Source organism: Sphaeroforma arctica, assembly GCF_001186125.1.
Source record: "Sphaeroforma arctica JP610 unplaced genomic scaffold supercont1.614, whole genome shotgun sequence".
NCBI classification, from domain to species: domain Eukaryota; class Ichthyosporea; order Ichthyophonida; genus Sphaeroforma; species Sphaeroforma arctica.
The window spans coordinates 8,864-22,206 of NW_014039944.1; the positions used below are offsets into that span (position 1 = coordinate 8,864).

Genomic DNA, 13,343 nt, shown 5'->3' on the forward strand with positions numbered 1-13,343 from the left:
ATGTGTGTGTGTGTGTGTGTGCGTGTGTGTGTGTTTGTGTATGTATATAGTTACTTCATACTGACTTACAGTTTTGAATTCTTTGTACATTTTATATAGATGTACTTTTATGTACAGGTCTATTTCAAATGAGACCAAAGTATGTACACGTGCACACATGTATTTCATGCCACTTGTTTAATTTTACACAAGCACTCAATCACGCAATAACTCCAGGATATGCAAGAGCTAGCAAGTATGGTGTAAAGTGTGGTTTATTCGTTTTTTGGAACAACCTCGAGCAACAGCCCTACTACACAGGCACGAACGTTTCACCTACCGGCGATCATGTTGTTGAGTATCCATATCGACGTATATGATTATAGTATATGTACAGTTCTTGACTTCTAAAATTAATTGGAAAATATTCTCTCATAATGCATTAAAATTTTCTATCCATATTGTAACACTATACAGTATACCAATGCTACTTACGCGTAAATGCGAGTGCGTACAGGTATATACTTAAAATACAGACATAAGCACTGTTTGGAGTTTCGAGTGTTTCGTTGAAAATGAAACCCTAGCGATTCACACAAACCCTGGTATTTCATGACATCCGATGACGCTTCAATACATGCAATCTATTTTTAAAACATTGATTATCGATAAATATTATTTTTATAAAAGACTACATGTCTAGTACTATATTCTATTTATAGAATTATCTGTGCCGTTGAAATAAGGGAATCCTATTTGTCCAATTTCCACCGCCAAATTACAGTCGGTTTAATTGGTCGCATGGTCTCTCGTTCAGAGGCGTCCTGATAAAAATATTTGTAAGAAAAAAAAACCAAAATATAGGTTTTCTAGCAATTTTTATATTTTATTGCAATAAAATGACTTTTGGCGGGGGGGGGCGATCCAAAAAGACCACTGATTATGTTTTTATTTGGAAATTTTGAATATCAAAAAGATCCTGATTATGTTTTTATTTGGAAATTGTACAGTTTGATACCAAAGAGTTTGTCTTTTTTTTATAGAAAGAATAATAATAGTGACCTCATTGTCCACCCTCCACACCACAGTTCCCACACACACACCGGCGAGAGAGCGTGTGTATTAAATTAAAAAAATTAAAAGTGTGCACGAAGGAGTCATAGGACACTGAGGAGTGAGACCTGAGGACAAATCGTAGGGCTTCGTCACATGTGCACACGATATTTTTTAGACAATAGCCGAACGGACTTCTAGATGTCCAAATCAAATTATACCGGGAAGACGCTATTTTATTTTGGACATCTAGTAAACATTGGGATTTTGGGCTCCGAGTTCCGGGACTTCTATAAATTATCATTCTATTTGTAATATCACACACAATAATAATATAAAACACGAATATGGCATATTTCGGTTTCCACATTTGCAATATTTACACGAATTCCAGGCGAAAAAAGAAAAAAAACTAAAATGCCAATGTACAGGCTTTTTCCATCAGAAAGCCGGGAAAGGACTTTTTTTTCCTTTTTTTAAAAACAAACATGGCACCAATAGAAATATATAAACAAAAGGCACTGGTGGACACTTTGTCTTTGGCTCTATTTCCCAAAATTAATAAAAAAAGACATGTTGTGCTAAATACTGGGTCTGGGACTCTGAGTCTGGGACCCTGGTTGTCACTTGTCACACTGTCAGTCTGTCACTGTGAACTCTAAATTATATATAGCGGTCCAAAAGTCTAAATTTGGGTTCCGAAGTTTAGGGCATTTTGCTATTTTGTCATGAATAGAATTTTGAAATCTATGCCACAGTAAATATTAGATTATGCAGACTTTGCGGAGGTATTTATTTAAAAAAAAATGTAAATGTGTATATAAAATGCGATTGTGAAGAAGAAAAAGCCCTAGATCAGGTCTCTTGACCCCCCATACTGATCCTCTGCTTTGCTATTTTATAATATTTGTGTATGTAAACACAAAATAACCGAGATTGTATGTATATGTAAATATACTTTATGTGTGACTATTAATCCGGCGATCGCAAGAGGAAGTGTCTAAAGCCCTCTAAAGCAGCGGTTGGGAATCGGGAGAGGTGTCTATATCTCTATATTAACAGATTCACTTCTTAGCTATAACGATGGTCGTGATAACTGACAAAAGTCATTGCATATGACATAAATCATTAGCAAGGAGACGCTGTGCATAGAGGAGGCCTTTGAGAATACTTCTGTTGGGATCAACCTATGGTTCCGCCGAGATCTTTTTCTGCACGATCACGATTTACTACATATGCAGTGCTTATATAAACCATCTCGCGCTACACCAAATACACAGCGTAACGAATAATAACCAACACCAATTATAGGTTAGTGTTCAAAAAATATTCATATATAGCAAATATAGTCTTGGCGAGTGTCATGTCAGGCCAGAAGAGGGGCACATCCGACAGACAGCCATTGCCAACACGCCAGAGCCCACTCTCGCTGAAGTTAAATGCAGTCACATACACTAGTGGAAAAGCAAACACCCGGTTAAGCACACAAGATGAAGTGTACTCACATGCACAATACAATGCAGAGGAAGCATTGAGTGTACAAAACGCCCAGAATGCTACATTAGATAGAAATAAGGATAGCGCGCCGAGTCAAATTAATATTAACGCAGACATGGCACAACAAGCGCCTGGTGAAAATAATGGAGTGGAGATAAATATGATAAACACACGCGCCCAGCGGGTTGCTGATATGTATGATAGCAGACACGGCACTACAGGCACTATAAGTCGACAGATCAGTACGCGCACGGGTAAAGATGTGGCTACAAGCAGGTCTATTTCGTTGAGGGAATCGACTTCAGAAACAATCAATCGCACAGAGTCCTGTACTGCCTTGGGCGGTCAACATATAGTGCCGGGTCCATATGCACGCGCACAGCCGAAATCAGATGCACACAGCAGCGCAAATTTGAATATAAATCTCAACCTCGAAAGGATGAGGCCGTTCGGACATTCTACAGATTCATTGTCTGGGTCGCGTATTAGACGGAATGTGTCCCACCCACACAGTTTGAATAGTGTAAGTGTGAGTGAAGGCATCGCGGCCGGTCCCTTAGCTACACTTGCCGAGTTTCCTGTGCAGAAGGAAGGGGAAGAAGAAGACCCCAGGTACACAGACTGGCACAAACCACGCTCAAACTCCGGGGCATGTCATGCCAATGGCCATGTATACGGCAGTGTGGACAATATAAACATGGTATCAAGGCGGAGTGAGGCGTCGACTGGGGGAGATAGTGAGGATGGGATACGATTCGGTACACATACAAGTTCTGGTACTGGACAGTTAACGTGGAGCGAGGATTTCATGTTCAATCTATCGGCGTCGTTCCTGAACTCTCCGCTCGAGCTGGCCTTGATGGACCCTGCTTTAGAGGACGATGTCACCGTCACAGGCATCCAGGATTCGATGCTCAGCACCACCCCAGACCTCGACATGCACAGCCCGTTCAGCCAATTAAATACACAGGGCGCCATACCACAGCAAACACCGGAGGAGACCCCCATCGGCAGTCTGCCCGGCTTCGGCTCTCCTGAGTGGGTACAAAGGAAGGCGGGGGACGCAGACTTTATCGGACAAACAGGGTTTGACAACGCTGAGGCGCCCGGCCCACCCGAAGTAACGGCTGCTGAACCTGGAGAGAGTGAGGAAGTACAGGGGTTGCAGACACAACTTTCGGCACTGCAGATGGGCGGCGTATATGAGAGCGTGGATAACTTCCACGTGGACGCGTATGTGCTTCTATGTTGATTGTTACGAGTACTGATTGTGGGTGTATGGAGTGATATTTATGGCTATAGAGGACCTTGTTGTGTGTGTTGCAGTCCCGCTAGTTTATGAAGACCATGTGCGCGTGCGTGAACTAGAAACTTCCCATGTGCGCGGATACTATGGTACATTATGCGCAGTAAATGTCAGTATTCCAAGAAGATGTGTATCCAATAGTTTGCGCTCCTGCGTGCATCCTTTTTAACCCAGAGTATGTCGACAGTGTTACGGAGTCATTAGAAGAAGCTTCCGTATGTTTGTGTGTATCGTTCGAGTGTATTTGATCAATTAACATTGGTATATAATCTTGGCCACTATTCTGGAGGTGTAGACGTCAGTGCTTTCATAGTTCACTATGCAGCACGGAGGTATAGAAATCTGTTATTGGAGTTTTTGCCTATTATGAGAAACCTTTTTTTAGATTGCATTTTCAAGTTTGTCACAGTGTGTTCGCTACTGGATTGGAAGTGGCGACGGTCGCGACTCATGTCTTGATTCCATGTTTAGTTTAAAGTCGTAAACTATGATCGTTGCGGGATATTCTGATGCTCTTCTGTCTCGGGGGCCGATATTGACCTGACATCCCCTGTACCTAGGATACGAACATATCCAGGCGGCTGTAATCCACGTGCCAAAGTGCAATCCGCCGGTGTAGAACTGAGCAATATCAGCAGCTTTATCGTGATACTGCTTCCATTGCGTTTGAGTTTCGGATATACACCATGGTGCGATATAACCGCTTTTTCTGGACACGTGTTGGGTTTGAAAGCAATGCACCCTTCCGAAGGAGACCCTACCACCCGCAACCTAGAAAACGGTGTTTTTAGGTTTTGGGACAACGCAATATATAGTCGGAACGTTAAATGGATTCTGATGCTGAAATGCCACATTCCAAATATCTCGGTTTATTTATAGACGGCTGGGTTCGGGTCAGTTCAGCGAAGTGTTCCAGGCAACGAATACAATCACGGGGAAACTTGTTGCGCTCAAAAAGATTAGTATGAAGGATGTCGATGATATATCTACCCGGCAAGACGTTATCAAGGAGATCTTTTTGCTACGGGTACGTACAAATGTTGCGCAGAGGTATACACTGGTATGTGTATATGGTGTGTATGTTTTTATATATTATATTATATTGATTTATATGGTTGTGTGTGCGCGCGTGCGTGCGTGTGTCGAATTCATATATACATGAAAAGTCAACCATATGTGTATGTGTATATATTCTCAGTATACTTACTATCTGTACGGTATGCATTTGATATATATACCTATTTCTAGTCACATATATAGCCCTATACTACGTACATGTCTAGTTTTACGGCTATATCTGGTCATCTCGTATAATCCGTGCCTCCTGCCCAACCACCTTGCCTCACTCCCCCTTAGACGCTATATTATACTGAGATATACTGTATACACCTGCCTTTTACATCTGCGGTACAGGACCTAAGTCACGAGCACATCATCCGCTATTACGGCACCTTTATGGTGGATATGTCGCTGTACATCGTTCTGGAGTTCGCCGGAGCCGGCGATTTACGACGGTATAGTTTAATGTCCGCGTACCAGCTATATCATATCAGAGACTATCTGTGTGTTGGCTGTTTCTTCGTGCTGTCCTTATATCCCATGCGTCTGGGCCTCGATCTATATTTAGCTGCTGGCCTAGTGGATGGACCTGCAGTTGGTGTCTGCCTATCAGATATCAATATTGGAGGCTATCCGTGCGTTGGCAGGTCCTTATATCTGTCTCCCCATGTGTCAGTATCTTGATATATACTTTTTATTTTTGGATTCGTGTGTAGTGAACATGTGTTTCAGCTGTCGAGGTGTTTAAACCCCTTACTGTTGTGCGCGTACATTGTTTGCCGTTATTATTCATAGTACATCTATTAGCATCGCCTGATGATATAAAGTATTGGCCCACTGAGCATCCCATCTGAAATTGAAACTGATGATATTCCGTGCCATCCCGACTTCACCGTAACAGACTCTTGCCGAATGCTTATAGTCTCGATCTTTGTTTTCATTGGGTAGTATTCAAATAGTCGCTGGTATCACGTCATTAGGTCCCAAAATTAAACACGCGCTCAGAAACACCGGTGCAGTCTGGTTTAAACCCCCCAATGTAAAACTCACACTTTTCGTTCTCGCTGACTTTACTACAGAATGATCAACCACTTCAAAACCACTCAACGGACGATACCCGAGCTCGTTCTGTGGAAGTACTTCCTGCAAATATGCAAGGGAATCGAATATATGCATTCCAAGAAGATTATCCACAGAGGTATGAATGCGTTTACCTGTGTACCTGTATGCGTTTACCGTGTACCTGTATGCGTTTACCCGTGTACTTGTATGCGTTTACCTGTGTATCTGTATGTGTGTATTCAGAGGTACGTATGTGTACTCTGTGATCCACATAGGTATATATGTATACAAAAGGGTATGTATGTATGTATTATGTATGTGTATGTTGCTGAGAATACCTGTGCTGTATATAGCACATGTGATACCACTTATTTAAGAATAGCGGAAAAGAACTATACTTGATTGAACCTACATGCATACATGACGGCTTGATCTGAAAAGATATACACCTCTCCGTTTTTACAGGCATATACATATGATATATACTTGTATACATTCTATGTAGTCGTTGAACTATGAACCTGTATATGTAAATGTATACCTCCGTTTGTTAGGCATATACATACGAGATGTACTTGTATGCATTCTATAGTCATTAGGCTATGCACATGTATTTGATATCTATAGATGGATGCATCTGTGGTCTCTGCTGTTGCTAACCACGTAGTTATCTCAAGTATCTTTTACGTCCGTACATTTAATATCCGCATGCATATATGTGGTAGGCTGGAGTGATAAAAAAATATTCAATCGTGTATGATGTGAGAGGCAAATACATATTCTCTATTTCGTATCGGCCCTCAACTCTGCCTATACGAATAAGGTACCAACATACTGGATCACCCTTAAAGAAACATTGTGTTCTGTATGATTTACCTCGTTCTCGATTGCCAGCCGCCAAAGTGCCGAATTTTCGCATCGTCGTGGGTGTCTAAACGTATCCCCTAACGGTATCGTCTCACATTACATTCCACTTCACTGTACAGACGTAAAGCCCGCCAACGTTTTTATCACCAAGACTGGGAACGTTAAGCTAGGTGACCTGGGTCTGGGCCGGGTCATGAAGGATGATTTCTTGGCATCGTCCATGGGTGTGTTATCTATGCGAGATGCCTAGGATGTGCTTGTGTAATACGGAACAGTGTCTATAGTGTAAAATAGGATTGCATGCATGTCCACACGAATACGTTTGTGTTTCCGTAATGTCGTATATGGAGTTGTATAAGCCGGTTCTGATAGCTCATGAAGCGGATAGTTTGGCTTTACTATTAAGTTTAGTTACACCAGCACGCTACGACGCACAGACACGTACGTCTATTTTCAGTATCAGGCTTTTGTAGAAATCACATATATACGTTTATAGTTCAGGCATCCTCTGAACAAAGGGGGGGGGGGTAGGTTGTACAAATATCGTGAATGCTCGATACGTATGCATACACATCCCCACGAACATGGTATCGTTTGTTGCCACGCAGCGGTTTGACACTGGTGCAAGTATGAGTGTATCTCTCACACTATGCAACAAACCCTACCAAACCTTGAAACCCTACCGATACCCCAACCCCCTAAACCTTCGCCGCCTACTAAGTTGTAATCCAGTACACACACAGACCCTACCATCACCTATATCGTACTTCAATAAAATGTACTCAATGTGCACTATGACATTGTTTCGTCTGCAGTGGGAACCCCCTATTACATGGCACCTGAGCGGATTAAAGGGGCCGATTATGACCTGTCCTCCGACATCTGGTCTCTGGGCTGTTTGCTGTACGAGATGGCGGGTATGTATATCCATAGACTACCATTGACCAAGTGTGTTCTTTGTGGTCTCGTCTCTGCTTCTGGTCTTTAGCTTTGAGCTTATCTTTCACAGTTAGCGGCTGAATCTCCAGCACTCAATCCATCCTATTTTTTTCGTACATCCGCTCTGTGTTGTCTTGGCCCGATGGGCTATGTATGCTCGGGCGCCCATATTCATCGCATGTTTCTTTTATTACACACGGCACAGCACTGAAGTCGCCGTTCTACGCTGAAAAGATGAGTCTTGTGCTGCTCTGTGAGCGGATCAAAACTTGTGAGTATCCTCCGCTTAGCCAATCCTACACCTCTCACGTATGTAAACATTATACATATATATATATGTATGTGTGTATAGATATATATATATGTGTGTGTGTGTGCGTGTGTGTGTGTGTAAATATAGGAAATATGGGTATTTGCGATGGGGACCCCCCGGGGAGGGGTGGAGGTTGATTTCTCCTGCACGATGACCCGTGGTGTGTGTGTCTCCCCGTTCAGCTATATTTCGTTGCAGCCTGTCGTGCTCCTCTTACCGCATGACAATGGCGGTCTAGTTTTGGTTTATTCATGAGTATGTACTTTCAACTCATTCGGCTCCTCTTATGTAGTAATACAGACAATCCGTCGATCCTAATTTTACTATAATTCATCTATGGACACCTCACAAGTCTAGCTGCGTATATGTATATTTACAATAACCTATCTGTTGACTAAATTCAATCAATCGACATCTATCGTCTCATCTGGTCTCTCCACATGTACTTTGCACTCCATCTCCCACAGCTGCGAACGGTGGCGATCGAATGCATGCAGGCCGACAATGCCAAACGCCCCTTAGCAACCACCGTGCGCGAATCAGCACAGAAGATGTACGATGTGCACCTGCAACTCGATAGCCACCGCGAACGTCTGAATATGAGCACAGGCACCTCATCGCACACTGCAAGGTCTGTGCCTGCACGCTCGCACTCGTGCATGGAAGTCCGGAGCGGGACTATACACGGATATGGGAATGGGGGAGGTAATGGGTCTGTTAGAGGGTCTATGGCGGGGGCAGAGGGGAATGGCGGCCTGCCGGGGATTAGACCGGCGTCTGTGTTTGCTACACATGTTGAACGGAACGGACACGCGTATGCAAAGGCCCAGGCAAACGCCCAGGCTCAGGCGAATATACATGCGCACGCACACACACAGGCAAGGGGTTACACCCGCACGCGCACCATGACAGACGGGGAGGTTGCCTTGGCAACGTCCGCGACTATTTACGAGGAAAGCGGGTCCAAAGCGATGCACCGAGTGCGCCGCAACTCGAGCACGAGCAATTACAGCCCGTCGAATAAGAAGACAAACTCTCCGTACGCCGTCTCTATCAACGGGGTGCATCACGGTGTCTCCTACAAGTACAAGCGCAGCTCAAGCCTCACTTGGAACGATCCTTTGGGTACTGCCGACTTACAGAGTGGGTTGGCTGGGGGGAGGCTCGGTGCGAAGACGGGTGGGCATGAGCGACCGCGTGCGCATACACCGCACCAATACACCCAGGCCCCCATGCACCCACACAGACACCCGCATACACATACACACAACCACACACCGTCTCAGACCTATCCTCGGTCCAGTAGTATGTCGTATGTCCCGAGCGTGCTCGCCCAATACCCTGCTCCAAGCACTGGTTTGACCGGGGGGTTGGGGATATATGGGCCACCGCCCGGTTCGCGGTTCCACAGCAGGACTCCAGTGGCCATAGCAACGGAGTACCCTGCGTTGACCTCGCAACCGCAACCGCACGTTAGTGGAGGTATTGGGCATCGGAGGGGCAACCGGACGCTGTATCGTGTGTCGTCTGCACCCGGTATACCGAATCTGAAACAAACTAACAGCACACACAACAGCCCACGCAATCCTAGCAACGTTCCGGATGCCACAGGCCATCTTAAGAGCTACACGAGTGCGATGAACAGTTGCTCTCCGCTGTCGAATGCGACTAGTGCCGCGAGCGCACACACTCCCACTCCAGCGCCCAATCATGTGGACCACCCTAGTACCCCGGCTGCGGCTGCTATTTCTACCGCCTCTAGGGCACAGAACCATGCCAGTACAGGCATGGACATCGACGCAAGTGTGGTTACTGGAACGGGTTTGAATGCACACGGAGGACTGAGTTCGGGCTTGGCAACCACAAAAGCAACAGCAACAAAAAGCTCATTCCAGAAAGTCAAATCGAGTGGGTGTGTTGCGAGAAGAAAATCGGCATCTGCCGTGGCTAGAAATAGCAGTGGGCGAAGCGGGACACCAAATAAGGCGAAGCGCAAAATGGGCGATATGGGGGTGATGCGGACTATTAGTACACCCACAGGTGTTGACGACAACCCCCATGTACGCGCACAGACACCCGCGCAGAGTGGGGGCGAGGCGCAATTAGGCCGTGACAAGAAGCACAGGGTGGACGATAAGATCAACAATACAAGCGGTGCCAATTTAGGTGCCTCTGCTGAGAGTGCGAGTTACTTTGCTACCGATGGAAGCAGCATGGGTCTTCGAACCTCGTCGAGCGTCTCGGAATGGAGCCTACTTTTAGGTATGGAAAGTCCGGGTGCTGAAAGCTCCGGATCGGGGAATGCCGCGCGAAACCAAGATTTGCTATTTAATGGCGCAGGAATCCTTGACCAGGGTCTTTTATTCGACAATGGTGGGCTTGAAATGGGCTTAGATCTGAACCTTGGAATCGACATGGCACTCGATGATTTGGATCTTGGCCTCATAATGAAGCTTGACCGCGGCAACGTACCGGAGTTGCCCCCGACGGGTGAGCTGAACGCGGGCATGGCCCAGGACATGCTGGACGGTCTAAAAGCAACTGATTCGGCAACTGATCCTGTGACCCTAAAGCAGTCGTGCGATGTCGAGTTGGGATCGTCGCCGCGTACTTTAGCAGCCAAACCCACACCACACACAAAGTCACCGCTCGTACAGGGGTACTCGAGCATTCACACGCAGAGTATGCCGGCCCTGGAGCCAACCAATACATCCACTCCCAGCGCTTTGTTTTTGCCCACGCTCGGGCTTGCACTAAGCTCAGAACTGGTGTACGAACCGGCCACAGACTCTGCTCTGTCCTTTCTTTCGGATCGGGACCGTTTGGACCTAGGTGTAAACCTTGACATGGGCGATCAGTTGTACATTGACAGTGAGGATCCCGGAACTCTGCGAGATTCAACACCATACCACGTGGCACAGCCATCGCGGGCGAATACACCGACACCACGCACGGCCTCACCCTGGCCAATCGACATGTCGGCCCATCGCCGCTCTAGTGTGTCTGGGGGTATGGCATATGGCGTGGTGAAGGGTAATGTCCGTACACGTATGGGATCGGTTGGGTCTGCACTTGCGCGCACGCATGAGTCTACCCCAGCACACGCGGGTGGCATGCGAGTTACCAGGGCGACCAGACAAGGTCTCCAGCAGAATGCGGATTCCGTGTGTGGGTATACCTACCAGTCCTTGGGCACAAGTGCGTATGGTGTGTTAACCAGCGATACAACCGGAAGTGGGGCGAAGACGAATAAAGGCACAGGTGCAGATGTGAATGCAAATCAACTAACAGCGCTCACACAAGCATCTACGGATTCTGCGGTTACGATCGCAGTGGATAACGAATCAAAGAATGTGGAGCCCACGGACCAATCAGGAGTCGAGGAGAGCAGTTCTATTAATAGTCTGTCAGGTGTGGACAATCCAACCACTTTCCGCGGTCAGAGGACGGGCCGGACTATGTCGTCCTCGACTATCACAAATATGACAGCGGAGATGGCTCTGAATGATGTATCGTTAGAGTGGCAACCGCAACTGAACCAGCAGCGCTCACCGCTGTACCCTCTTGGTATGCAACTTCCGAGCGATAGCGCAGGCTCTACGCAGTATGAGAATGTGGACTTGGGTGACGGGGGCGGTGCGAGTGAAGTGGACTTTAACCGAGAGGACGGCTTCGGCCGGGGGGTGACATCGTTCAAGGAACAGTTTCAACAGGTCCAGCGCAATCTAGATGGAGAAGGGGATCTGGTGACAGACTTCCATCTTCTGGATGATTCAGACGGGGTAAATTATGTAACAGATTCTGCTCTGTGGGACGATATGGCGTGAACGTCGATTTGGTGATGTATGGTCGAACGAACACGTGTGACGTGAGGGCAGAGAACAAGCCGCACTCTTCTTGCAAGGCAGAGCGGTGCTAATGGGGGTTAGGAACGATACCATTGAATATATGGACACATGTGGACCTATTTTAGAGTCTCCCAAATCCTACATCCTAAACCCTGAAACCCTGACTGAGGGCGCATAATGTTTAAGGGTGGCCTCAGCTCAAACACCTTTGCCGATTACGGATGCCATCTGGAGAGTGGTGTATTGATATATAGGGCGGGCCGTTGTTGCCAAGTAAATCAGTACATAGAGGAGTATATATTTGAATAAGGTGATGGTGGGATATAAGCAAGTTCCGGCGTGGACGACAAGTGAGTGGTGAAACAACAGAGATAGACGATAGTTGTAAGCAGCTGAGGCAAAGAACAGAGGTAGTGAAAAGGAAGATGTGATTTTAACAGCAGAGCGGAGTATGGGACATCGCAATTATAGCCGTATGCCATGTTCCTGAAAGGTGGAGCATAGGCTCTAACTCATCCCCCCAATAACTTAAACATCCGACAAACAGTCGACATGAAGCATACACAAGTATAACATAGGCATCCGGTAAACGATGGAGGGAGCGCAAAGAATACCCGAGTGCGTAGACAGTGATACACAATTTGGCTACTTTTCTGGCGTGAGTGTACGGGTTGATGGGGCTCGCAAGCGGTAGATAGAAGTCATAGCCATACTCTCAAAGTACAAGTGTGATATACGCCGTACGTGAACGAGGCTGCAGCTTATCGAAGACGGGAGAAAGGAAGTGAAATGGAGTGAAAGATTAACAAATAGCACGTTCATCCACTAGTCACGGTCACGGTCTGGAGAATGTGAGGATAAATGGCAAAGAATACGCGAATCTTTGACCAATCAAATTAATATTAACCAAGGAGTGGCTAAGTAATATTAATTTTAAATAAGGAGTGACCAAACAAAATGAATTTTAATTAAGAAATGAAGAATATAAGAGGTAATTGCGAGAAGATGAAGCATCGTGGTGCAATTTTGTACATAGTATGTATATCAAATCTTATTAGTAAACAATTAATTTAGAGACAAACATCGTCTCTATTTATTGATAGGAATTATAAAGCCAGAATAAAAGTCGCGAGTTGGAATTTAATGTAAATTCGATCCTTTTGCATACCTCGCACACTATTTCATTTCATTTAGGCGACAAGCTTTCACACACAAATTACAATCGACAATAAAATAGTGGACATGCACTTCCCCAATGTCCGGGCACATGTGGAAGTACATATGATGTAGGAATGTACTTTGTTTCTGAAGATTGTGGCATTAATTACGATAGTGTGCACTTTACATTGTTATATATATATATATATATATGTTGTGTGTGTGTGTGTGTATGTGTGTGTGTGTGTAGTGTGTGTGTGTG

General features: G+C 45.6%; 1 protein-coding gene across 1 annotated transcript; it reads left to right on the forward strand.

Annotated features, from left to right (window-relative positions):
- Window positions 1–1,897: 1,897 nt before the first annotated feature.
- SARC_07619 (NEK/NEK6 protein kinase) lies at window positions 1,898–13,060 on the forward strand. Its single transcript, XM_014298431.1, has 8 exons — window positions 1,898–3,762; window positions 4,715–4,862; window positions 5,249–5,349; window positions 5,974–6,092; window positions 6,943–7,047; window positions 7,639–7,740; window positions 7,968–8,071; window positions 8,543–13,060. Exons 1-8 carry the CDS (start codon window positions 2,396–2,398, stop codon window positions 11,900–11,902), a joined length of 5,406 nt encoding a protein of 1,801 aa, XP_014153906.1. The 5' UTR covers window positions 1,898–2,395; the 3' UTR covers window positions 11,903–13,060.
- Window positions 13,061–13,343: the final 283 nt, after the last annotated feature.

Coding starts and splice junctions, on each gene's coding strand:
- SARC_07619 (XM_014298431.1), top strand. CDS start 2,396: ATGTCAGGCCAGAAGAGGGGCACATCCGACAGACAGCCATTGCCAACA. Junction 5,350..5,973: donor GGAGCCGGCGATTTACGACG/GTATAGTTTAAT, acceptor ACTTTACTACAG/AATGATCAACCACTTCAAAA. Junction 7,048..7,638: donor TTTCTTGGCATCGTCCATGG/GTGTGTTATCTA, acceptor TTTCGTCTGCAG/TGGGAACCCCCTATTACATG.